General features: G+C 34.3%; 1 protein-coding gene across 12 annotated transcripts in view; it reads right to left on the bottom strand.

Annotated features, from left to right (window-relative positions):
* Positions 1 to 26,736, bottom strand: part of LOC120634156 (myocyte-specific enhancer factor 2) — a 101,815-nt gene that overhangs the window by 48,486 nt on the left and 26,593 nt on the right. For 11 of the 12 annotated variants that reach the window (XM_039904578.1, XM_039904605.1, XM_039904596.1 and 8 more), the window contains exon 3: positions 23,335 to 23,409. The exons of the other annotated variant lie outside the window; for it this stretch is intronic. In XM_039904578.1, coding sequence (XP_039760512.1) covers positions 23,335 to 23,358 — 24 coding nt within the window. In that variant the 5' untranslated portion in view covers positions 23,359 to 23,409. The remainder of the gene's footprint in view (positions 1 to 23,334; positions 23,410 to 26,736) is intronic. 12 annotated transcript variants of the gene reach the window in all.

The raw sequence follows: 26,736 nt of genomic DNA, 5'->3' as shown, positions 1-26,736 counted from the left end.
TGGATTTTTCATATGGTTCTGGTTGCATTTGTTCACGGATAATATTCCTATGCCTTGATAAATAATGCCGAGCTGAAATTGCTGATCCGCATAATATGTGTATAACGCCCCTAAGAGAATATAATGAATAATAGTAGTTATGACACCTTGTACAAAGAAATCCGCCGTCATTATATGTAATTAGTATAGTTACAATACTAGATATATTTTTGAGCATGTGTTATATTATATTTGATTTAGATATTCCCTTACGTTTCTAGCAGCGACGTTATGGATTGATCTGCACTCGTTGACAAGAACAAGAGATGAGCTGCTTTGATTCCAATACGCACCGGAAAGCTGATATGGAATGCCATTTTAATTTCCACACCACTAATACAAAGACAAGAAAGGATAGGAATCTTCTTGGTAGGTACCTTAAAATCTAGAAAGAATAGGCATCTTCTAAACAATCACCTTGCAATCAAGATTAAATAGGAATCTATTTAGCAAGCCCTTTTGAACAAAATGTAAATGTGGATCTTCTTGGCAAGAACTTAGGAATAAAAATTGAATAGGCTTCTTCTATGCAAGCACTTTTAAATATAACAAGAATATGCATCTTGTAGGCAATTTTAAATAAAGATTAAAAAGGCATCTTTCAGTCAAGATCTTTATAATTGATTAAATAGGATCTCTAGGCAAGCACCTTTAAATCAAGGGCAGGATAGGCATCTTCTAGATGGTCACATTTCACCAAGTTGTACCTACTCTTAAAGATTCGTATATTCGCTCGTAGGATCGCTTACGCGTAACGTCAGTGTAAATTTAGTTGCACAGCGTTTATGGCGGAACGATTGTCAAAAAAATCACTATTACAGAATTTGCGAATTAAAAACAACCGAAACTAAGCCTACTTTTTTGCAGCGTTACAGTGTTTCGATATTTAAAAATGACTTTTCGATTGCGAGCGAGGAAATCTCATACTAAGGCTTATGTACTGAAAACAAGGCGATGAGCATATGTAATATATATACTATAATAATTATAATTGTTTTTATTGTGTCTCATTTACAACGGATTCTTATAATCTAAGGAACGGTAAAAACTTTGTTAGTTAGAAACTGTGTTACAGCTATTAACGCCTAGTTAGATAATAGAGGTAAACTAAAAACACAAAATATTAGTATAGACTAATATTTTGTTTTTACCCGTAGAAATCGCGGGCAACAGCTGCTAGTATAACTATACAAATCTTTGAAAACTTTGCATAAACTCAAATCCCGCAAGAATATTATTTACTTAAGCATAGAAGTGCGATTATACAAAGTTTGCCTTTTCAACAATGGCGGTGCTCATTCGTACTCGGAATTAATAAACAGTGCCTGTTTGTTTTAAAATATGTTAATTATGCCATTAAGATGTGGCACATATTGTTGTTGGGCTCGTTGCGAAAAAAAAAGTGTAAACTTGAAACTTCTTTTCGATATCTACAATATTTATTTTAGCTGGTTGAAATACCATCAACACGTACGTACAAATTCACAACTAAAAAAAAAGCTACCTCCATTCAATTTGTTGTCCTCATATTCAACCTTTTCTCTTTTCTCTTTTCTCCTTCAAAGCCTTGCAATACTAGTATTTGAAGAAAAAATTATGTTTTTATTTCCCGTAACTGCTTCTGAAGGTTGCTTGAAAGCAGTCAGCCTCATCTCTTATCTCAAAACTTTTTATTTATTATAGATTGAATAATAATTGTAAAATGCAAATACCTTCGCAAAGAGAAACTGCTGATTTAATTGTCGGCTTCTTCTTGGTTGATTACAACTGAGATTCAGTGTCTATTACGTCACACCGATTGAAAACGGAGGTTGCACAATGATAGTAATTAAAGTTTGACAGTTATGCGATGGCAACTTCCCAGGAACTGGGAATGCAATTTAATATGCATTGAGAAAGTCTTTATTTAATATATTTTTTGTTCTTCTTGGTGAAAATCTCTCTTAGTACACATTCAAAGGAAGAGAAATACCTTTATACAATTTAATAAAATTACAACTGCCTGTGTTGTTTCTTGTTCTCGAGTAGGTACATCTTTCGAAGCAGGATGTGTTTGTCAGATCCTCAATACAAGGTTACTTTTGCGGTTGATAAAAACAGTGCCAAACCATTATGGTGTTTATTGTAAACGAGTAAGGCTCTATTTTGTTCATTGTAATTGCACAAGTTAACGATGTTACTGATAAGGTGTCGGGTCAGACCTTTGTTAAGATTACAATGTCAAAGCTGAATTGTCAAACTGCTCCTGTTGTGATGGTAATAACAAAATATGGCGCCAGATCCGATGTTATCAGAGACGATGGAAATGAGACTCTTGTAGTGTTTATGAAGAGTAGGTAGATTCATGCCTATCTATAGATCGTGCACCTACTTAGGTTTTAAGTTCTCAATAGCTCCATTCTACATATCTCATGTTTTCAACCGTAGCACATTTAAATAGCAAATTTACTAACTTGGTGATATAGTGACGCTGTGCGTTTTTGACTACGGATCAGGAGGTGTGTTTGATTCCCTGGTTGTGTTGTCTTCGTTTAATTTTCTATCATTAAATTCACAGGACCACCATAACACAGTTACTGCTTAGTAAAGCTACTTTCTTATATATTTGACGACCACAGCCAATGAAAACAGATTGGCGGGCAATAATCGTTATAGCCCGCCAACTTTCATTGAAGCAGCATTCTGGGCCTAGCCCAGCTGTGGGATATTGATAAATAAATATATACTACTAAATATACTACGAAAATACACACATCGCCATCTAGCCCCAAAGTAAGCGTAGCTTGTGTTATGGGTACTGTGATAGCTGATGAATGTAAAGTTTTTATGAACATAATACACATAAATACTTATAATATACAGATAAACACCTAGACACTAAAAAACCTTCACGTTCATCACACAAACATTTTTCCAGTTGTGGGAATCGAACCCACGGCCTTGGACGCGGAAAGCAGGGTCATTGCCCACTGCGCCAACCGGCTGTCGAATATATATTAAGGATAGATATTTTAAAAAATCTAATTATTAAGCACTATTCCACATAATCTTTAGAGAAATTATATATTATTTATTTTTTAAGTGTTTCTTTTTTGTTTCAACTTTAATTTTATCTTATTATATTTATATATATATTTTTTTTTTAATTATATTTTATCTTTTTTTTACTTCTTGTTTAATTCAATTCCAAGTTGTGTACACATACTTTGGGTTGTAGCTTAGAAAAAAACTTGTTATTACTTATATTTATTATAACAATAAATAAATAAATAAAATAAATATAGGTAATAAATTTCAAGGCGTTATGACTTTAGCAGTAGATTATTAGGTATCTAATCCCACAGATTATAAAATAATTAAAAAGGTTAGATTGTATACGATTAAGTTGTCCGCACATAAATGTGAATCGATTTTTGAATGTTTTAGTTCACTACGTGATTGCTCGCACCAAAGAGGTCGTGCCTGACGTCATTATAAGTTCACCCATTGATTTAATATAATTACTATCGTCAAAGCTCACTGATTTTACCCTTTACAAGAGTCATTAAAGAAATATATATTTATTTATTTTGTTATAATTCTATTACAGTGACTTATTAATAATTGCATTATTGAAAAAAGATTCTCAACCATATAAATATAATATAGTATATTGGAACCCTCGTAGCTTTAGGCTTAATTTGGCGAACGAAGTTATCACCATCCCCTTACAATTATGTAAACATGTATGTATGAACGCTTCATAAGTGCCTGTGATAGGCCTACATAAATAAAGAAATTTTGAATTTGAATATATAATATGGAATCCTGTGCTGTAACCATATTTTCTCCATACGTTGACTGTTTATTTTTTTTATTTAGGTACATAGTCGTTAATTTTATAGTAAGCTTTCGAGAAAGTTATTTTTTCACCGCCTTTTATGTCTCATACTTAAGTAATTTAGTTTTTAAAAATTCTTGATGCTTTGAAATTTAATTATACAACGTGTAAATAAAAACCGAAATATTATTTCAAAGGCTTTGGAGGTACATTATGTATTGTTTTTTTTTTTTTTTTTTTATATTTATAGACGAGCGCTTGACTGCAATCACACCTGATGGTAAGCGATGATGCAGCCTAAGGTGGAGCGCGCTTGCCTAGAAGATGCCTATTCACTCTTGATTTGAAGGTACTAATGTTGTAAGAACTGGGGAAAATGGAAGCTGGAAGAGCATTCCAGATACTAGCGGTGCGAATTAGAAACGAAGATGCGAAGCGCTTCGTACGCGTCCGCGGTATATCGACCACGTAGGGATGCAGATCCTTCCGGTGCCTCGCGGTTCGATGGTAAAAAGGCGAGGGGGGAACTAGATCAAATAGTTCTTGAGCACACTCTCCGAAATATATCCTATAGAATACCGAAAGGCAGGCAACCTTGCGATTGTCTCAGAGACTTATCTGTGAAACCGAAACCAAAAAACTCTCTTTCAGTAAAAAGAATTTTTTTTCTGAAAGACATCAGATACAGTCACAACATCACATGCAAAATTAAAATCAAGTAAAGCCTATTGGGTACGAGTCGCATAACGTAGGTAATATGCACGTGTCGGTCTTTTATTTTCAAAAGGGTTGTCATAAGTAAAAACTTCCAATGTATTCGTTTGTATGGAAAAATAAATGTCCTTTTTTTTTCATTTCATATTTTTACAGGAAATATACTTATGCACCCTGCAACAGTATTTCGTAGTTTGGGTAAAATGATATCCAAATTTCATAATGATACATTATTAAGAGAATTTAGTAACAAAACACCTTTGAGATATGATATAAAGAGATTTGATCTTATCTGCAACAACCAGAAAATCTGTAGTGTAGAATTAGCTAAATAAAATGCACCTAATAAGCCACGTTTTAGAGTCGTACTGTACTACTGTTTTTTTATTTCCAAAACGTTTCGCAAGGAGCGCTGACAGTAGCGTAAAATTAAGGCCTAAAACAAGGCAGATAAGTTCCATTCTCTAATGTATTGACAATCCGAGAAGATTCTGTTAATGGTGTCATAAAGAATGTTCATATAGAGAACGCAATGTACGGAAAAGAAAATTTTTCATATAGAAGCTAAAATACTTTCTCTACTTTTCCCGCCTGCATCGTTAGCGCAATATTCAAGGACAGGAGTCCAAAGACGTAGAAACGCTCCCCATGGGAGGGCGGTTCTTGAAAACTGCACTCTATCACTCTGTGTTTAAGTGCCATTTCGTGTGTGGTTCACACGAGAGTCTCAGAGGCGGCAGATTGAATAAACTGCTTGACACAGTTTCGCGTTTCGGGTCAGACTTGGTGCCCGGTAAACAAACGCCCGTTACGACACAGAGATTGGTTGAAAGAAATCAAGCCGCGGAGTGATTTTATATTCAATGCACGTCCGAATCCGTACGTTTTTCGGAATTTTCGACTTTCGGAAAAGCTCGATTGATACGATGCCCATGAATTCTGGTTAGCTTTTTACGCTGTGCGAATAATGGCAGTTGAATAAATAATTTGTATTGTTATTTTAGACTCTATTTAAATCAAACTCAATCTCAAAACTCTACGTATTCCCATACTGGAGTGCTTTTGCATCGTTAATAAATATTTTTGGCGTGAGGTGATGGTAGAAGAAGCCATCAAAAAATTTATCTGAGTTATTCCTTTTGTTAAAACTACATATTCTCTTTATACAGTTTTCTCTTTATGCTATGTTACAGCAATCTAGTTACAGAAATCTGCCAGTACTGGGTACATACCTCTCCTCATAGGAGATAGTGAGGGAGATTAGACTCACGCTCCACCAATGCGAGTTTTAACGATTATTATTACATGTCAGCTCTACTTCTGCTTGCGGCTCAGGTTCGCCTGGTCCCTGGTGTCACGTCGAACGGCTACGATTTATTGTGACGTACATGTCAGTTAGCTATATATTATCATTATAACCAATTAGCCAATCACTGCAGGTCGCTGGTCTTCTTTCACAATGAGAGCTGTAGCCCACCGCTGGCCCAGTGGGGATAGGTGGACTCCACATACCTTTGAAAGCATTATGAAGATCTCTCAGGCATGCAGGTCTCACGATGTTCACGTTTGAAGCAAGTCATATTTTAATTGCTTAAAACGCACATAACTTAAAAAAGTTAGAGGTCCTAACCACTAGTCTATCACCTCTTCTTCGTTGTTTTTAGATGTATAATGAAAAATCAAAGAATGTGTTAAAACACATTTATTACATCGAGGTTATTATACAATTGATGAATTTCTTAATGACAAGGTTGCTTGGAAGCATCCGGCTACGCTTTCATCTCTCACAAGATAGAAAAATGAATTTTAAAATGTAAAATGTAAATTGTTGATATTGGAAAAGAGCAACTGCTGAGTTTCTTGCCGGCCGGTGGTAGAGTCACTACACACAGATAGACTTGACGTTTCAAAAGTGCTTATATTAGGCCTACTTGAAATAAATGAATTTTGAATTTTATAACCGGGACTAATAGTTATATGGCAGGGTAAGTACCTAGGTAGGTTCTAAGAATTACTTGATAGTAAATCACAGTAACTTACAATTTTTGGATCGTCCCTAGAAACAAGCACAGCTTGCGTTGCGTAATCGAACATTGCCACAATAACTAAGAAATAAGTTGTTAATAATAAGTAATAAGTGTAATATGTAGTTTGGTTGTTGCAGAAGGAAGTAATTCTTCAAACTGCGCATATTGTAAGGGGGTTTCTCACTCTGGAGCCTTGACCACCGGTTGCTTGGTTACTCAAGAGTGGTTTTTTAAAAATAAATCAAAAAATTTACACTGTTTAAAATAAAAACAAAAGTTATATAAATAAATGATAGATAAAGTAAGTGTAATAAGAATTATAGACATTTACTTATTATAATTAAAATTACCAAAAATAATCGATTAGATAGATGTAGGTATAGGTTTAATATAACCGTGATACTACTAAGCCCGTTGCTAACATCGAGATAGCATTTAAGGGCTAACATGTAGATAAATAAAATAAAGAATATTGAGTTACCAGTGTACCCAAAAGTAAAAGTCAAAACTTTCATTATTCAAATAGGCCTCTATCAGAGACTTTCGAGTTTTTATCTTAAAAAGGCAATATTTAGTCAAGTAAAAGTTTATGGCTTTGATACGTCATACAACTTTATTTTTCTTTGTTTTAAGTTGATAATGATAAAACTAGCCGTAGTCATTAAATTAAAATAAAAACTTAAAGGTTTTCTCACGACTTATATCTAATAAACAGCCCAAAAAACTAATTTAAATAATCGTTTGTCTTTGTTTTCTACTAAACACTCACACTTTTGATGAAAACTAAAAGATTTTTACTTTCATCTTTTTGTTTAGATAGATTGTAAAAAACAAACAACTATTAATTATTCACTCTTCAGCAAAGTTGAGATAAATAATGAACAAATGTATATAATATGTATATAATAAACAAATGATAAAAAAAACATTAACGTTAATCATTTTTTATTCCTACACTAGTTAGCTCGTAGCTGCAATCTCACCATATTGTAAGCGATAAGCAGTCTACGATGATAGCGGGCTCACCTGTTAGGGGTGGCATGTACCTTACCCCCGGTTTCTACGCGATGTCGTACCGGAACGCTAAATCGCTAGCGGCACGTCCGTGTCGCTAGGACCTAGCTACGGCCTTAGAGCCTACCCACCAGACCAGAGAAAATTCAGAAATCATAAATTCCCACAATTTATAATCCCTTTGCCTAGGTTCGAACCCGGGCCTCTTACAAGAACACAGCACTGACCACTGCACTACGGAGGTCGTCAAAACCATCCTAAAAACTAACTCCGTTATACAAAAGTTACCCAACCTGTTAGTACTGCTACTAAAGGAACAAATCATTCAAATTTATTTAATTGTTTCCGACAGTGCATTTCATAAGTGCTCGCAATATTATGAATATTCTCAGGGACTTGAGCTGATTTACATGTTTCTACGTAGACTTGAGCTTGCCGTAATTTATCAATTTGACGGGATTAATCCGTTTGGATTAATTGATTACGTGGAGAACTCATCATGAATAGAGATAGGGGTTAGTTAAGAAATTTTAATATCATGTTTTCTAAATACAAAGTAAGTATACCTTCGTTTATTTGTGTAGCACCTTGGAAACTTGAAGTTTATTATTACTCTAGTTAGGCTAAGGACTCTAGCAAAAACTGCAAATTGTAGCCAACGTGACAGCAATTAAAAGTCTCACCTATAGGAGCTTATTATAAGAGCTAAGCAGTTTGTATATTTGCCATGATGCCAATTTGTGAACATACAATTTTGATTCAACTTATAAGATCTTGTAAAAACTACAACCTATCGATAGCAAGGTATATATTACAGGTCTTTTTTACAAGGTAGATATTGCACTTTCTAAACTTGAGTAGATTCTCGCATAAAGCTAAAGCTTAAATGGTGGGAAATGGCTGCCTACTCGAATTACATAGGTACTCCAATCAAACACACTGCAAAATCTCGTCATTTCCGTCAATGTTGTAATGGACATCATGTGACGAAATGGACGTTACTATGTTAATAATTTTAAATTGTGTAATTAAGTAAAGGGTGAATGAGTGACTGAACGACTGAAAAAATGAAGACTGATCTATCAATAATTAGTTTAGGAAAATGAACGAATCGGACTTAAACAGATAAGTAGCTATTATAAAGAATGCGACCGTTATGGATTATCGAATACTATATTTATAAAAATAATGTATTTTAATTTCAGACAAATTGGTTTGAAATATCAACAAGTCTTACTTAACGTGAGCTAAAAAGCTAGATATAAAATGGGAGATCCAACTTTTATTGTAAATAATGCGAAAGCTGCTGATGGAAAAATCATAATACTTACCGATGTCGATAACAAATATATTATTTGCATAGCTTGTTTACGAGTTAGGTTGTCGACGGGTTTACCTCGATAAATATCAATTTCGCGGATCAATCTAAACGGTTCAGCGGCGAATCTCGTCACAAATCCAGTGTACGTGGCATCCACTGAGGAGCGCGGATTAACGTGTCCCATCGACTGTGATATAGATAACATACGTTAAAGTGAAATAGACCAAAGTCTGTTGATTTCGAGGGTATATTTAGGGAAAATGTCGGAAGAAATAATGAAAAATAATTTATAACCAATTTACAGTAAACCACTGTAAACAACAGATTACCGACAGCAAAGCTTGACCGTTTCGTCTGACGATCCTAACGTTGAAAAACCCATATCGAAAAAAACAATACTATTTTATATTAGCCAAACTTTGTGGCTATTAACAACCCAACTTTAACCTTAAATGCTGATATCATTTTAAGTAATATTTGAATAAAAACACATTTCATTATGATCGTTTTTTCAAAGTGTCATTTTGTAAGAAATATTAACTTTTAATATCGGTGAAATGTCAAATAGATTTGGTTATTGTTAAATAGACCCTAAAGGATACCTCAACAATAAAAACGAATATACCAACTAATTTATTTGGCGTACAATACGTCTAACATTCACAAAAGAATCTGGGAAAAAGATTCTAACAATTTACACAACTGTAATTTAGTTAAATAAAATAAAGAGTAGAAAAGTTGCATAACAAGAAACGAGTGCCTTTAATGAAATAAAACCAAGTAGAAAAGAACGCACCGCACGCCGGCGCTGGCAACATTGAACGCGCGCGAAAAAAAGCAAATGGCCGCCACCAAGGTCACAAGAAGCTGTCCTAGTCATGGAGGGCATTTACATTTTTTTATAATAGCTTCAGGGGTTTTTGCAAAACAGGCTCGTTTTTAAATTAAGTTTATGATCACACTAGATATGTTTTGCCACAACATTCATTACTCGCAATACCTAACAATTTTCTTGAAAATATATAATTTATATTATTTTCGGTTTGAAATTTTCAGTGCCCAAGCTAACGTCGCAACTGGAATAAATTATAAAAACTTTACGTGACTTGCACAAAATATATTCTCATTTACATAAGCTTATAGTCAATTTTCAGAACCGTAAGGTTTAAACCTGACGTATGAGACTTACTATTCTTGAGACGATAAAAAACCATACCATACCATACTTATATGTGTAGAACAAACTATAAATTTAAAAAACCTATGAGTAGACTATCATTGTTGAAATTATACAATTAAGTATAATAGTAACTTAATGTTACTATTGCAAATTATTTTGCTGTTGTCCCTTGAGGTATGGGGAAGGGTATATATATATATATATATATACATATATATATATATATATACATATATATAAAAATCTAAAAAAAAGTCAAGTTCTGTCATAGTGACCCTTGGAAAATTCATATTTAACAAACACGTTATGTAAACATATAATATCAAAATTACGTCGGACGGAACCGAATGACTCTTATCCATATTACTCTTTTCCCTTATGTGACAGTTTATACCAGCGAATTCCTACTTAAACGTCGATAAGGAATTCAGTTTCAAATATAAATAAAATCACATGACCAGAAAACTAACCTACAGACAACCTTTTTGCTTTTCTACTTGTTAATATACAGCGACTTTTCGTCGCGCGACATAATGCAAATGTGATCGTCTATGAAACCTCATTCCTCAACCGATCAGTTTATATCGCTTCACGTCCATTGCATCTTATGTTTGCAAACGTCTAGTTGTAAGGCGTAAAGAAGTAACGAAACAGAAAATCATTTAAAGGAATTTTAATATTATATCCCTGGACATGTTATAACTGGATTTGCCAGTACCGCGGTCATGCGCAGGAGTTTTAACTTTTAATGTTTATTGAGCAATATTATATGATATACTTGAGGTTCCGCGCGATTGCAATGCCCTTTTTAGCCCCAACCAACTTAAAACGAGGAGGTTAGATAAATTACACCGGTTTTTTTTCCCATATTACTTATAATCAAAAAAACATACACGGTTAATCACAAGTGATTTTATTTAAATATTAAATAATTTACTACATAGATGATAACTTTTAAAAATATGAGATGATTGTAGGATGAAGAACTATTGCTTAATAATTTGCCCATTTTTCGACGAAACTTCCTAGTGTACATCACTTCTTATCACTTGCAATACATGCATTACTGACTTTTTCTTTATAACAAAAATATAGAATTAACATCGTAACTATTTCACTTACAACAATACAACTCAAATATTTTCGTTTTAAATACGGAATATTAAATGATAAAATCGAGCTTACACTATCGAGTATCGAGTATCAATATTGCATGTTGCCTTGCAAAACCAGAATCTTATTGTGGACCCGTTTAAGAAAAAAGTTAAAAACCAACGTGCAGTACGAGAGGTTGGCATGGGAACGGTGCGCATCTTCGCGCTAGGGTTGCCAACTGTACTTTGAAATACAGTATTGTCTATCTAATAGCAACAAAATTACACGGCTGAGTTTCCCTGTGTGTGTGAGTGGGCTACCCTTTTAGACCAACGCGCGGTCAGAACCCTTTTTTAATAAATAAATAAATATACTACGATAATACACACATCGCCATCTAACTCCAAAGTAAGCGTAGCTTGTGTTATGGGTACTAAGATAGCTAATGAATATTTTTTTATGAATATAATACAATACTTATAATATAAAGATAAAAACCCAACACTGAAAAACATTCATGTTCATCACACAAACATTTTCCAGTTGTGGGAATCAAACCCACGACATAACCTAAACATATGTATAGGTGCCTGTCAATAAAACGATTTCATTTGTTTAATTTTTAAACAATCTCGTTCAATTATGAGTGTTATAGTGCAAAGTTGACTAAAAAAATTATACTTACACTACACGAGCCTTACTTTATAAACACCTATTAGGTAAATTTATTGCGGTAAACGCTATTCTGGCTAACAATTTCGTTTGAATTAACAAATCGAAACTGGAGTTATGTATTTCAAATATTTTTAAAAACACGTAAATATATTTTTTTTGCCTACGAACCAGCAGCGTACTGGATCTTTGCTCTGCAATCATCTATACTATGGGAGACGAGGCATACGCACAGCAGTGGGACATTAATCGGCTGCGGATGATGAAATGTATTTTTTTCTCACTTACAATCTAGTTACTGCATCGCTCCCTAAACATCTGCTACTAACAATAAATTTTACTTTAATTTTTCTTAAATATTATTTTAATGAAAAAATAAAATACTCTTATATTATTTTACTTCCAAATGTGTATTACGAATGCTTCAATAAACTAAACAATATAGTTAAACAGTTTAAAATAAATATGCCAGCCCTACAACGAAAGGCCTTTTTTATGTTGCAATTTTGGACTCTACACCAATGCACTACAGAATATTTTAGAAGCTTGCTGCGACAAAAAGTTGTCTAAGCCGTAAAGGGCTTGCACCTGTCAAGTTACAGCTAGGTATTCCTAGGCAAAACGATGGTATATAGGTATGAAAAGCCGATTTGCGATAAACCACATTTATTAGCATCGGAAACAATATTGTAATATTATAATCGTAAATTAAGTTGGACTTTCATTTATTTGTATGGTTGATACATTAAAAGCTCCTTTTACGTCAGTGCCAAAAAGAGAACTTGTCAAAAACATTCTTGTTCTTTTGCATGTGTAAATATTATCATGTTTACAGCGAAGGAAAAAAACAATAATTAAATATTTATTTTTGTCATAATGTAACAAAAATATATACAGCGTTTCTTTACTTCTTAGTCTATTTAAACTGTACTTTTAGTATTTTTTAACGAAAAAAAAAGGAAAAACGAAGAGGTTCTTAATTCGACTTTCTATATAGTTCAATGTGTTTTTAATTTTCTAAAAATAGAAATATTTAAAGCGATTTCTCATTTATTGTTTGATTGACTAAATATCTTAAAGATCGTTGGTTCGATTCACAGGTCAAGGCAAAATTTGAAGATAGTGTATTAAGAGAGTAGTGTATTATGTTGTAAAGAGATTATCAATTACTAAATTGACCTTTGTTAGGAAATTAGTGTTATCGGCACCCTCTATTTTTCTCCTCTAGTAGGAGGCCTGTGACCAGCAGTCGCTTTAATGAGCTGGTGATTAAGATGATGATAAAAAGTAACGCCGGAGTTACGTGAAGTAATCTGACAAATTTGTATGGCCTTTATACTCGAACTAAGTGCAAATACTTCAAATTTGTTTGTGGGCTCTTCCTTAGACCAGGGCGCGTTTGGAATCCCCGTAGCTTTAGTTTTAAGTTGACGAATTTAGTTATCGCCATCAACTCACTTCTATGTCATATTTTACAAGTAATGTACGCATCATCGTGAAAAAGTGCCATCTATGTACCTATTTAATAAAGAAATATTTGAAATTTGTAAACCTCTTTTGACCACTATTAGCAATAGTGTCTTTACACCTTGTAAGTAGACTAGGTACTTTTAATTTAAAAAAAACAGTGTAAATTCAACTTATCTGCCATATTAACTGCTACCTATTTACACAAGTGTTTCGTACATATTAATCTTTATCGCGCGAATTAATTTTTCACTATTACATTTACAGGTTTTATATCGGGTTTGACTATTAAGCCTTCTATTATGGAACATCTGTCCTGTTGCCAAACAACGTGAACGTTTAATGTCTAGAATCTTTTTGTGATGTACCTTTAATCCATTTTTTCTAGACTTTCTGTCATTGTGTAATTTTTTTTTTCATTAGTTTATAATATAATGTATGTTAATAAATATAGCAAAAGAAACAAGTATGTTAATATAAATGAAAATAGGAGGAGTTCATTCTTTGATCTTCTATTCATAGGACATGCCTACTGAAAAACGGGTATAGCCAGTTATCTCACACTTACCCCCACCATTGCTGGAAAGCGATGGTTGCAATATTACTGGCATATTCACAGGTGACACATCAGGTGAGATTAAAGTCAAGGGCTAACTTGTACTTGAATAAAAAAAAAACCTAACAGCCAAGTGTAGTGGGAAAACTATTCAAAATAAAACCTAAGGGCTGTCACACTCCCACGATACGAAAGACCGGTAAATAAACTGGCATTTTATATTCCTTTAAGTTTAGCGTGCCTCCATTTTAAACGGTATATCACTAACTTGACGTCATCGTATTAAAATAACTACCTAAGGTACTTTCAGCTCAAAACTATCCACCTTTCTAAATTTTATAAAAAATATATGTTAAATCACACAAATTATACGATAAAATTTGCCGCGCATAACTTTTTATCAGTATAAGCAATTGTAATAACGCAAAAATATCATTAGGACTTATTAAGATTCAGTATGATAAAAGTTCGCTTATCAAACGCACTTTAAAGTGAAAAGTTTATTAAGTACGTACTAAGTTACGTGACAGTTGCCTCGTAAAATATTAAACTCACAAAAAAAATAAAATTTGTTTACATTATTTTTAGTGTTTCATTTTATTTTGTAGGGCTTTTCGTTTTAAAATTAGGCTTGTTAATTATTTGGAAAGTTATTATAACCATTACTTCGCAACAGATTAAAAAATAAGTACGCTTCAAAGAGTTTTAATATGATACTTACAAGCATCTACCCGCGTTCTTCGTTCGCGTTTATCACGGTTTTTCATACACCCCGTGCAAACTTCTGAGATAAAAAGTGGGCTATGTTACTCTTCGTACTTACAACTAACTCTATGCCAAAAACCTACTTTATTCGTTCCTTAGTAAGTGCGTAAAGCAAGGCCAAACAAACATTCTTTTGCAATTATAATATTAGTAAATAAATAAATAAACAATCACCGCCACCGCCATCTAGTTCCAAGTCAGCGTAGCTTGTGTTATGGGTACTAAGATAACTGATGAATATTTTTATGAATAGTATACATAAATACTTATAATATACATATAAACCCAGACACTGAAAAACATTCATGTTCATCACACAAACATTTTCAGTTGTGGGAATCGAACCCACGGCCTTGGACTCAGAAGGCAGGGTCGCTGTCCACTGCGCCAATCAGCCGTCAAAATGATGATGATGATGTGATAAATTTAAAAAATCGTGTTTGTTCCTTTGTTATCTATGTTCGGCAAAGACTAGATATTTCGCATTATTACATATTTTTTATCCCGGAAAACTAACAGGAACCGAAATGGGAAATAAAACCTGATTTTGGAACATTCCTATTGGTAATAGCGTGAGTATTCTATGGCCTATAGCGAACCTCGACAAATGTTGTATCCCACAATTAAAGAATTTTACCAATCGGACCAATAGTTCCTGAGATCATCGTGCTCAAGTTCAAAAACAAACAAGCTCTCCAACTTTAGAAGAAGAAGAAGAAAATAATAAATATTATTTTACGTTAGAAGATTAATGGAATCCGTTGACAACTGTTCAGTCGGAAATCCGTTTAATTTTACCAAACAGCCTTGAATTATCGGCAAGGATTATATTATGGCAATAATTATCATGATAATTATAATAATATTACTTGTATCGTTACTATACTAAGTATGACAAAGAATTAATTAACACAAGTACCTACCTACGTTTAACCGGACTTTTGCACAATGACTAAGTTGATCATAAAAAGTGGAGACTAAAACGAGAATCTTCGCAGATTTTAAACCTTATTCAACTACTTTATACCTATTTTTAGGTACCTAATACAAGTTAAAACATCAGTTGGAATTGAAAGAAACCAAAACTATTAATGTGCCACATCGATGGACACAGGACTTCTCTCATAGGGAATAAGAGCATTATTCTTATCGACAATTCTTGTGAAAAAGGTTTCGCTCGACTTGGGAATAAAACTCATAGTGCACTTCATAGAATCACAAAAGCACTGACTACCCTAACATTCTTTTTACAGCTCGTATAAATAATAATAAATAAATATACTACGGCAATACACATCGGCATCTAGCCCTAAAGTAAGCGCAGCTTGTGTTATGGGTACTAAGATAACTGATGAATATTATTTGAATAATATACATAAATACTTATAATATACAGATAAACACCCAGACACTGAAAAACATTCATGTTCATCACACAAACATGTTCCAATTGTGGGAATCGAACCCACGGCCATGGACTCAGAAAGCAGGGTCGCTGTCCACTGCGCTAGTCGGCCGTAATGAGGATTTTTCCATTTTATGCCATGGATCGAACCCAGGACCTCGTAATCCAAAGCTACAGAAAGAGCCAGTTACAAATGCTAAAGAGTAGGGCCTATAAAATTTATTTGAAGAGTCTACAAAACATAAAGCTGGCGAGTTTCCACTCCGCGATTTATATGTACAAGATTTTTCTTAACGTTAATAGATACCATCCAGATCGCCTATAAAGATTCGCTCTCATATCCTAAGAGAGTCTGTCGGGGCAAGTAAAAATATTATACTTAATAGCTGCTTTTACTGTGTCACTTAATTGCCAAGACCGGTCTGTTCTCGGTAGCAACGACTTCAAATTGCTACCCGTGGCGATGCATCTGCACTTGATTAACCGACTAAGCGCCTAGACAGGGCTTGAGTGGAAAATATGCAGCAAATAAGTTTTTTGCAAAGAGGTTGTTTATTTTCGTTTTTTCTCCGTACATGCTGATTATTTTTTGTTGTTTTTTTTTTTATTTAAACTTTTGGCTTACAAACAATAGGCTTATAATGAAAATTAAGTTGCTATGCTCCGCGAAAAGCCAAAGAATGTGTACGGTGTAATCAGTGGCGTGCACAGAGGTTATGCACAGCGTATGCAGATGATGCAAAATGAAGTAAATCTCCAGTACGAGTTATAAAAACTTAAGGGTAGTCTTAATATAACTCTTACAAAGCCTGGAGATTTTATTCATTTTATATCAGCTGCATACCTTGTGCATACCCTCTATGCACGTCACATCTTTATACTCCACACCAATTGAACCTCGGCAATGTACTCTCTCCGCACGTTTCGCTCCGACACCGGAGCATCCTCAGGATATGTTGACTCTACAATGAACGCACAGATTATCCTGCTTTTCGCGGAGCATAGCAAATTAAGCTTAATTTTCAATTTATATTATGGAATTCCGCAAAGTAACGCCTGCTTCTTTACAAAATGTTTAGAGCTCAGAACTAAGAACAATAAGAATGATAAATTCCTTTATAGAACTGAAAGAAAAATAATGATAAAATATGTTGGGAGGTTTGTAGTGATTTTTTTTAAATTTTTCCACACGCTAGAATTTTCTAGCAGGCTAGGACAGTAGTCAACATCAAATATTACCTACTTCAGTTACTGATTCAAATAATATCTGTACCGTCTCAATTGGACGGCCGATTGGCGCAGTGGGCAGCGACCCTGCTTTCTGCGTCCAAGGCCGTGGGTTCGATTCCCACTACTGGAAAATGTTTGTGTGATGAGCATGAATGTTTTTCAGTGTCTGGGTGTTTATATGTATATTATAAGTATTAATATTAATATTTTTATTATCTAATAATATATGTATATTATTAGTATTTTTATTATCTAATAATATACATATATTATTAGATAATAAAAATATTAATTAGTCATCTCAGTACCCATAACTCAAGCTAACGCTTACTTTGGGGCTAGATGGCGATGTGTGTATTGTCGTAGTATATTTATTTATTTATTTATAATTGTTAAGCATTTTACTATTTTAGTCTTCAATTCATGTGTAAAATACATAAAGAAGAATTTGCTTTTTTCTTTTAAAACACAATATTTCGTTGGCGAGAATGTTAAATAATGTGGTTTTGTTTTTTAATGCCAAATGTTAAACGTAACGAGGCAACGTAATAATTTGGTTGTAATCTTATCTGCGATGAATTAATGAAAAAATGTACGTGACGAAGAAGTATCTTTATACAAAAAAAAAAGTATTAAACAAACCTCTAGGTAAGTTTAGTGGAGAGAGTTGGTGCATAACAAAAAAACAGTGTCTCTCAGATAAAATTATTATCATGTTTTCCTCTCTCTCAAGGGTACTCACGTTACTATCAACTCGGAACGCAGAGGTCAAATGACATCCTTTATAAACAAAATGTAAGTACATAATAGTCTAGCCTACATATTATTATAGATATTAACTTTTTACGAGGTATTACAAAATCAAATCGTGTTTTGTTATTAATGTAGTACTTGTGAGACAACATTGGAGCAAACTGGCGGGTATCTCTACGTTTTTCTTTGTAGTTATGTAAGCAGTGAGAGTCTAGTAGATAAGGCTTCGGCTTTCCTTTCTTGGAGACCGAGTTCGAACCCCGGAGGCACCGCTGACTTTTCGGAGTTATGTGCGTTTTAATTTAAGCAATTTAAAAATCACTCGCTTCGACGGTTAAGGAAAGCATCGTGAAGAATACTGCATGCCTGAGAGTTATCTATAACGTTCTCAAAAGCGTGTGAAGTCTACCAATCCGCACATGACCAGCGTGGTTGACCGAGGCCTAACATCTTCTCTTTTATAGAAGGCCGGTAATGGGTTGGTTTTAACCGTTAAAGCAAATCATATTTTAATAAGTTAAATTAAAAAATAACGCACATAAGATTGAGGTCAATGATTATTGTGAGGATTAACATGGGCTACCCTTGGCTTGGTATGGCTTACCCCGGGAAATTTCATTGTTTCCGCATGATTTGTGAAAAACTGATTTTCAAGTCGATGAGCTATAACCTAGCTATAACCTTCTCGGAATCCTAATTGTAATAAAAAAACTACGTGTTTAGACGTAACACCGCGGAGGGCAATTAGTTAACTATGAAGGAGTTTATTTGCATAAAAACCTAAAACGTAAAATTGGCAAATTATTAACGTAACTCAAGTAGAACTAAAAAGAACAGAATAAGTATTAGTGAATAGACTGGCACACAAGCAGGCATACAAAAGGCCAGTAAGTTAATTAATTCAATCTTAATTCATTGATCAAACTTGGTCCCCCGAAAACCACATAATATCAATAGTCCCTGACGAAGGAGCACGAGGTCATGTCGAGCGAATTTGAAGGCAGCAGCTTGCCGTAGCCCATAGCGAGGCACATAAGATCGTAATAACAATATGGTAATAGTAAAATAGTAAAATAGTCGTTTCAGTCAATGGTCTTCCCGCGAAAAGCTTCGACCAACACCTTAAGAAGCTTTCGCTTGGTTGGTGGATCAAGGATCGGATACAGAAGGCAGTAGTCGTTGAAACGGCGCGAGGAAGTTCCTCACTCTGGAGCCCTGACCGCCGGTTGCTTGGGCATTCAAAAGCCCCGCAAGCGGAGGATGGTTTTTTTCTTATAAATATTTAATAGTGTTTTTTGTTTTTGTAAGCATTGTTAAGAATTAAAGAAAAAAAAATTAAAATCAATAAATTATAGAATATAATGTATACTACAATAACCTTACTCTCTTGCTGGTAGTAAAAGCCTTAATTAGAGAAGCAATATATCCTTACAGCTCCTATCATAAGGTCGCAACCTCTCTACTCTCGTCTCTAAATTCTTGACACCATTTTGGCGTTGTACATACGACAGTCCAAGAAACTAAAGTAGAGTTTCTAGAAACCAATGTATACAGGTTCCAGAGACTCTCTTAAGGTACATGAAGTTGTAAAATCACGTTTGACGTTTGGCCATCGATATAGAACGGTTGACATTCATTTGTGACATATTTAGGTACGTATATTATCGTCTTTTTGACGTTTGTTAACTTATGATAACGGTACTAGTTTTTTTGGTCATAGCGCCATAGTTTGTCGTATGACATAAATTAATTTTGTTGTTGATAAAATACACAACATTAATTAACATAACCTAATGATATATTTACAAAATCCACGGCCATAAGCTACCTGTCTACGTTGTTTCCTCGCTCGGAATGAGATCATCATAATCGATCTGCGGCAACCTTCGAACTTACCAGTCTAACATTTTAATGAGATCTATTGTGACTTAAGTAAACACCACGCATATACGGAAATTTATTTATTTCTTAATGTTTTTTAAAGTAAAAATCTTTTATTTAGTCTTTTTAAGAAGTATGTGTCAGATTATTATTTAAAATATTATGAAAATTAAGCTTAAATTAGGGTCCGCGAAAAGTAGGAGAATCTGTATGGTGTAATTTATAATTTCTTCAATCCTTATACTCCGCACCAAACAGATCTTCGGCAATGTACCCTCTACGCACGTTTCGCTCCGAAACCGAAGGATCCTCAGGAGATGTTGACTTTACAATGAATAATTGTTAAGTTAACTTCTAAGCTAACTAGTATTTCATTTTAATAATATATCATGGATTTCCGTAAAGTAACGCCTGCTTCAATATTCAAAAAATTTCTGTTATTATTCTATTAAAACAAAAATATATTCCGGTAAATTAAAAGTTGGTAGCGATATCTGACAAGTACTTGTCATAACTAGGTACACAATTCAGCTTCCAAGTTGTGAATTTGATAAAAATATTTTTAAGACTTAAGAAGTAGAACTTATGTTATTCGTAATAACTCTCCTAACAGAACCAACCATAGATCCATGGCCGCTATACATACCGCTATTGGACGAGTTTAGTATCGAAACTACATTTTTTTTATTACCTCAATGGATTCTAGCATTTTTGAGCCTTCGGAAATAGTATTTGTTATAGTACTTTGACTGTAAACTAAATATATCTTTTAATAAGTTATTTATATTGCATATTTCTTTTTTAGGTGCCTTTCCAAAATTAAACTTCTCTTTTTCCCACCGACCAATGTCCTTTCTTCGTCTATTCGACATTGGTTAAGAGCATTGTACCTTCACAGCAGGCAAAAATAAAAGCCATAAACAACAAACTCAATGGAATTTTACTTTGTAAATAACTAAATTGGTTGGGAAAATTAGGTTTTCCAGCTTTGGGAAAACGTTTTAATATCGATACTATTATTTTGTAAAGCTAAATACTAAGACTGAAGCGGTGAGATTACGCTTCACTTTAAAGGTGGTGCGATCGCGACTTTATACAAATTGATGTGCTTTATAAGCAATTATATAATTTGCTTAGACAGTCTTTATAAGTAGTTTTTTTTTTTTTTATATTAATAGCGGGCAAACGAGCAAGTGGGTCACCTGATGGTAAGTGATCACCGCCGCCCATAATAAACATTTGCAGCACCAGAGGCGCCACCGATGCGTTGCCGGCTTTAAAACAGTACAGTCAGTTTTAATAGTAGTAGAGGTTTTTGTGACAGCTTGTCCGGCAAGTACTATCGGCATTCTTATTTCTGCCGCTAAGCAGCACTTTTAAAATGCTGTGTTATGGTCTGAAGGGCTTGGTTGCCGGTGTAATTACAGGCACATGAATGAGGCTTAACAACTAAGTCACAAATTGAATTCAGAGTGGCATGTTGCAGGACGTATCCTTTATATGTACTATGTACACATTTTGTATACAATAACGCATCAAAAGTGCCATCTATGTGCCTATTTGAATAAAGGAATATTTGACTTTGACTTTGACTTTATGCCCTGGGAAGTTAGTGGCGGTACTACCATAGAAGCCGAAAAGCCGGGCTTTAAATTTCAATCTAAATTACAAAATCATAATTCGCGTGTGGACCATAATCTTAGTGTCTTTCAAAGATGAATTGATTTTTGTCATTCGGCACAACAACAACTGCCTTATATCAGCCATATCATAAGTCAAATTACTCCTAAATATTACTCTTAGTATTGTGCTTGCTCAAATTCAGTACCCTAGGAACGCCACTGTGGGAAGTGTTGCTCTGTTTGTAGGCGTTGGGTTTCCACTTAGGTTATAGTTTTTCACATCAGGTGGGCCATCTGCTTGGTCCGTCAATTATAATTATAAAAAAACAGTCGAGGAAACCTGCATTCTTGAGTGTTATACATTTTGCCAAGACTTGTAGAGTCTATCGATCTTCTATTGGCAGCGTTGTGGACTACGGGCTGAGCCCTTCTCATTTTGGAAGGACGCCCGTGCCCTGCGCCGGCAACGGGTTTGATAAAAATGTTGATCATAAGCTGAACGGTGATATGTACCTACCTACCAAAGTCAAAGTCAAAGTCAAAGTCAAAAATATCTTTATTCAAGTGCCACCGCATAGGTGGCACTTTTGATGCGTACATAAGAATTACACGGTAGTGAGATGATGGCGATAACCACATTCGTAAACTTCAAACTAAGCCCACAACAAACTTACCCGGGTGTTTTTTACCTACAGTGGCGTGCATAGAGATGATATAAAATGAAAAAAAAATCCAGTAGGAGTTATAAAAAACTTAAGGTGCATTGTAAGAGTTACGCAAAACCTACCCTTAAGTATTTATACCTCTTACTAGAGATTTTCTTCATTTTATATCATCTGCATACCCTGTGCATACCCTCTATGCACGAAACCGCTTATCTAATTCCTTTTATTAAAGTAAAGTTGTTATAAAATTAGAATTTATACTTACTTGGACCGCACAAGTAGTGTTGGCTAATTAAGATGTAACCTTTCCTAACCTTGCAACTGAATGAGACGTTTGATTTGGTTTACATTTATTACACATAAGGGCATTGTTCCAAAACTACGATCGTGTGACGTAAGCTTTACAGCCACAGCCTAAAACTAAGCCCACGCATCGAATGTGGAAATGGCGCCAAGACTGTATCAATTTTAAACAAATTACTTACTCGTTTCTCGGCCCGAGGGTTATACAGGTAACTTATGGTCGTGGATTTTGTAAATACATGATTTGGCAATAGCAATAACAGTCCACTGTTGGACAAAAGGCCCCTCCCAATGGGAGGGTTTGCCTTAATCACCACGCTGCTGATTGCAGTAGAAGGTAGTATTAGTACAAAGGACGCTGCAGCCCGTTCTCCGTTGTAGTGCCTAAGTCGCCTCGTACGAGATCCACGAGAATAGGAGGCCGTCGCCATACGACAAGAATATCAGTGGGTTATGTAAATAATTGTTATGTATTTTATCGAAATACTACGATCCAACGCTTATGACCGACTCCTCACGTTCATAAAATCAATTTCCCGATATTTGAAGTATCTACGTAAATTCAAACGTCAAAAAGTATGTCAAAAATATAATTTCGAAAGCCAAAAATTAAATTTAAATTCATACAAAGTCTATAGAATAATATTATGTTTAGATACATTCCGAAGCGGATTTTTATCGCACACCACTTTAGTTAATTTCGCTTCCTACGAGCTTATTAGTCGTTACATTAAAATCCCTACAACTTTAAAGTTTTAGTATTTTTCACAAGTTGTATGATTGTAAACAGGATGTATGTATCTACCTGTAAACAGGATCGATGTAGCATCGGCAGATCGATGCAAAGTAGATGAAAACATATATAATCAGCTAGCCATACCTGAAACAAAGGAAAATCAATTCAATTAAATAGGAAATGAGATCCCTACGTCGCTAGAATGAAAAGTGCTTTTTAAAAGGAAACATGAAAACACGGAAGAGAGTGTGCAGCATGTAATTAGATCTTTAATAGTGCACCGTATACCGTCAACCTAGAATCTCCAAGTTACTTTATCTTCATAAGGCATAAATTAAACAGATACTCTGTAAGTAGGTGGATGTTTTTATTCATAATTTTATACTTAATTATAATACTCAACATTGTAACTGTTAAAGTTTTCACGCAGCATCGAATACATAAAACGGAAGTATTATAAAAAGAAAACGAATACAAATATGAAAAGGTTTAAAAAAATATTATAACTTTAATTTTTTTTACTCTAATTAGTATTGTAAGGATTGTTTACATTATGAGACTGGTAAGAAAAACCCTAATTAGATATCTATATATTAAATAACAGAGCAAAACTTCGCAGGGCATCCAAGGAATACGTCCTACAGATTGCCGCCCTGTCTCCATTAACCTGAGGCGTAATTAGTACCTGAGTCCATTTGCCAGTATTTAGTAGTTACACCGGTAACCACACCCTGGATATCAGAACACAGATATGCTGTTTAGCGGCAGAATTCGACAAATCAGACGAGCTCTATCACAATAATCGGATCGTAAATATGAGGGGACATGACTGATCAAAAAAAAATATTTATTCGGTTTTTTAATAACAATACGAAAAATTAAAAAAATAATAATAATACAAACCAAATACCATACTTTTTGATAAGAGCCACAGACAAGTTCAGTAAACCGATTGGTGTAAGGTAAATGTTAAGCATTGCCTTGTCTATCGTTAGCATATCTTGCTATCGCTGACATCTGATATAAATCTTCACCGAAAGCTCAAATTGTGTCCTTAGCGGTGTTGAAGGTTGCGTCTAGCACGCAGCCAATCACAAGAAGCGTACATTCGAGCAAGTCTTGTGAATGGTCACATGTAAGACGCAAACTTGAACGCCACTAAAGACGTAGGTTGGATGTAACGGTCTAAGAATACAGCACAACCAAAGCCGCTTTAAGGTAAGCAAAGCCCGTAAAATCGTGTAGTATAAGCAGTTTGGTCTAATTTCTTTATCTTGTTAAATTGTTACAGGAGGATTGGAAGCTGACAGCTACACTCTCATCTGCCGCAAGATAGAACAAAATTGTAAAATGTTAATGTTGGAAAATAGCAACTGCTGAGTCTCTTAAAGGCTTCTTCTCGGTAGAATCTGGTTTTCAATTCCGGTGGTATATTCACTCTAAAAAAATAGACGTCAATATTTCAATTGTGCTAATAAAAACTTTTGGAACTCCTTTTTCCACGAGAAGCATTGTGAATAGGATAGCGCTTTAAACCAGTAATTTTAGATAATAGTGTAGATACAGAATTGGCACCGATGATTTGATATCTTGCGTAACTTGAATGTAACAGAAATGTTATTTTTAGACTTATAATAAACTAGAAAATATAGTGATTTTTATTTAATCTTTAGGAAACAGGCTGTTTAGGTACCAGTCTGATATCTTTTGCAAGATATTAAAAAAACATAGTTTTTAATATTAATTATTACCTTGTAAGATACAACTACGTAAGAATGTTTATATTCCAACTAATATACTATTAAATGTAATAGCTCCACGAAGTTATTGGTAGGTATAATTAATATCGCTCACCATACTCATTAGTTTATGATAACGTTAACACTTTTTCTTCTATACTTGTTACTTTATAATATATGCTGATATTTTTCCACGATATGTAGGTACCACAATATGAAGGTCTCCACAATATGTAGGTCCATACTATTTTAAACTGTCTGTAGGTTTGTTTGTTTGTTACCAATATTCGGCTCAGCCACTGCACCGATCTTGTTATCCCAGAAAAGTACTTGGGCTTGGGCAATGAACCGGGTCGCAGCTAAACATCTTGTCGAAATTTTTATTAACATAGCTTGAAGATGGAAATAGGGTTACCATAATTAGGGATTTCATATGAATTAGAAGGATTTGAATTAGTTCCTTATGACATATACTTATGCACCTTTCAACAGTAGGTATTTCTTAATTCTGTTACACGTTGTATATTTGTTTATAATCATTTGCTTTTTAATTTAAGCAATTAAAATATTCCTTGCTAACGGTTTAGAAAAACATTGCGAGTTGGTAATCCTGCATGTCTGAGATTTTTCCATAACGTTCGCAAAGGCGTGTGAATTATACCAATACTGAAAGACACTGAGCCCTTCTCATTTAGAGAGGAGTCCCGTGCCCTGTAGGAGTCCCGTAAATATTTGATAATGATCATGATTTAACAAAACCTTCTTTCTAATGTTAAGTACCAGTAGGGCCTATGCAAAAGCACTATGTAAAAACACTGCTTACTTTTAGGTAGAGTTTAAAACAAAACATCATTTTAAGATTTGACGGCATTTGACGATTTGATATGATTGCAGGCGCGCTCAATGAGTATACAAACACAGTTGTGTTTGTATACTCATTGAGCGCGCTCTTATTTAGGATACAGATTATCAAATAAATTAAAGTTTATGCTCTTAAAAAAGCAAAAGCAAGCCTATAAACTGAAAGCTAGAAAACGGCCCTGTTTTGTTTCGAGTAAATTTAATTGGATAAAACTATATTATTCAACTGGGTATCATTTTAAGCTATTGCATAACCTACAATTTTTTTAAAGAAGTAATGATTAAAAAGAATCTAACAATGAATAGCAAAAAGTACCTTAATAGAATCAGTAAAACACACTAACTGAATGTTATAAGAGTACGAATAAAAAAACCTAATCACACGAGAATGGCTAACTAAAAAAAACTGTCTACTGTCAACAAACAATAAAAACAAACATCGCGGCGAAACGTCACACCACTATCGGTCTCGGGCGCGTTATCACCAGCGCGTAGACGATCCATTTTTAGAAATATTAATTCAGTAATAACCGTTGTACAGTAAGCTATTTTTAGTGCGGCCTAGGCTAAAAATACGCGGACGCCGGCAGTGACGCTTACTTGATAATACTAATGTTGCTCATGTAATGTAAGTGTCGTTGACTTGCTGCAGTTTATTAGGCCCGCGATTGGCATTCATAGAATATCGCTAAGGTTATCTGTGTGTTTACGTACGGACTAACACAGTCTGTGGGTAAACACACACAAGTTGCATTGTATAACTCTGCGCCATTGGGGATAGTATTAACATAGAACCTTGTATTGTCAATGACGTAGGCTGGTTAGAGTAAAAAATAAAGTTTATCATATTTTTTATAATCTCTGCGAATAA

The sequence above is a fragment of the Pararge aegeria genome, chromosome 2, assembly GCF_905163445.1.
Source record: "Pararge aegeria chromosome 2, ilParAegt1.1, whole genome shotgun sequence".
NCBI classification, from domain to species: Eukaryota; Metazoa; Arthropoda; class Insecta; order Lepidoptera; family Nymphalidae; genus Pararge; species Pararge aegeria.
This window is presented reverse-complemented; position numbering and strand designations above follow the sequence as displayed.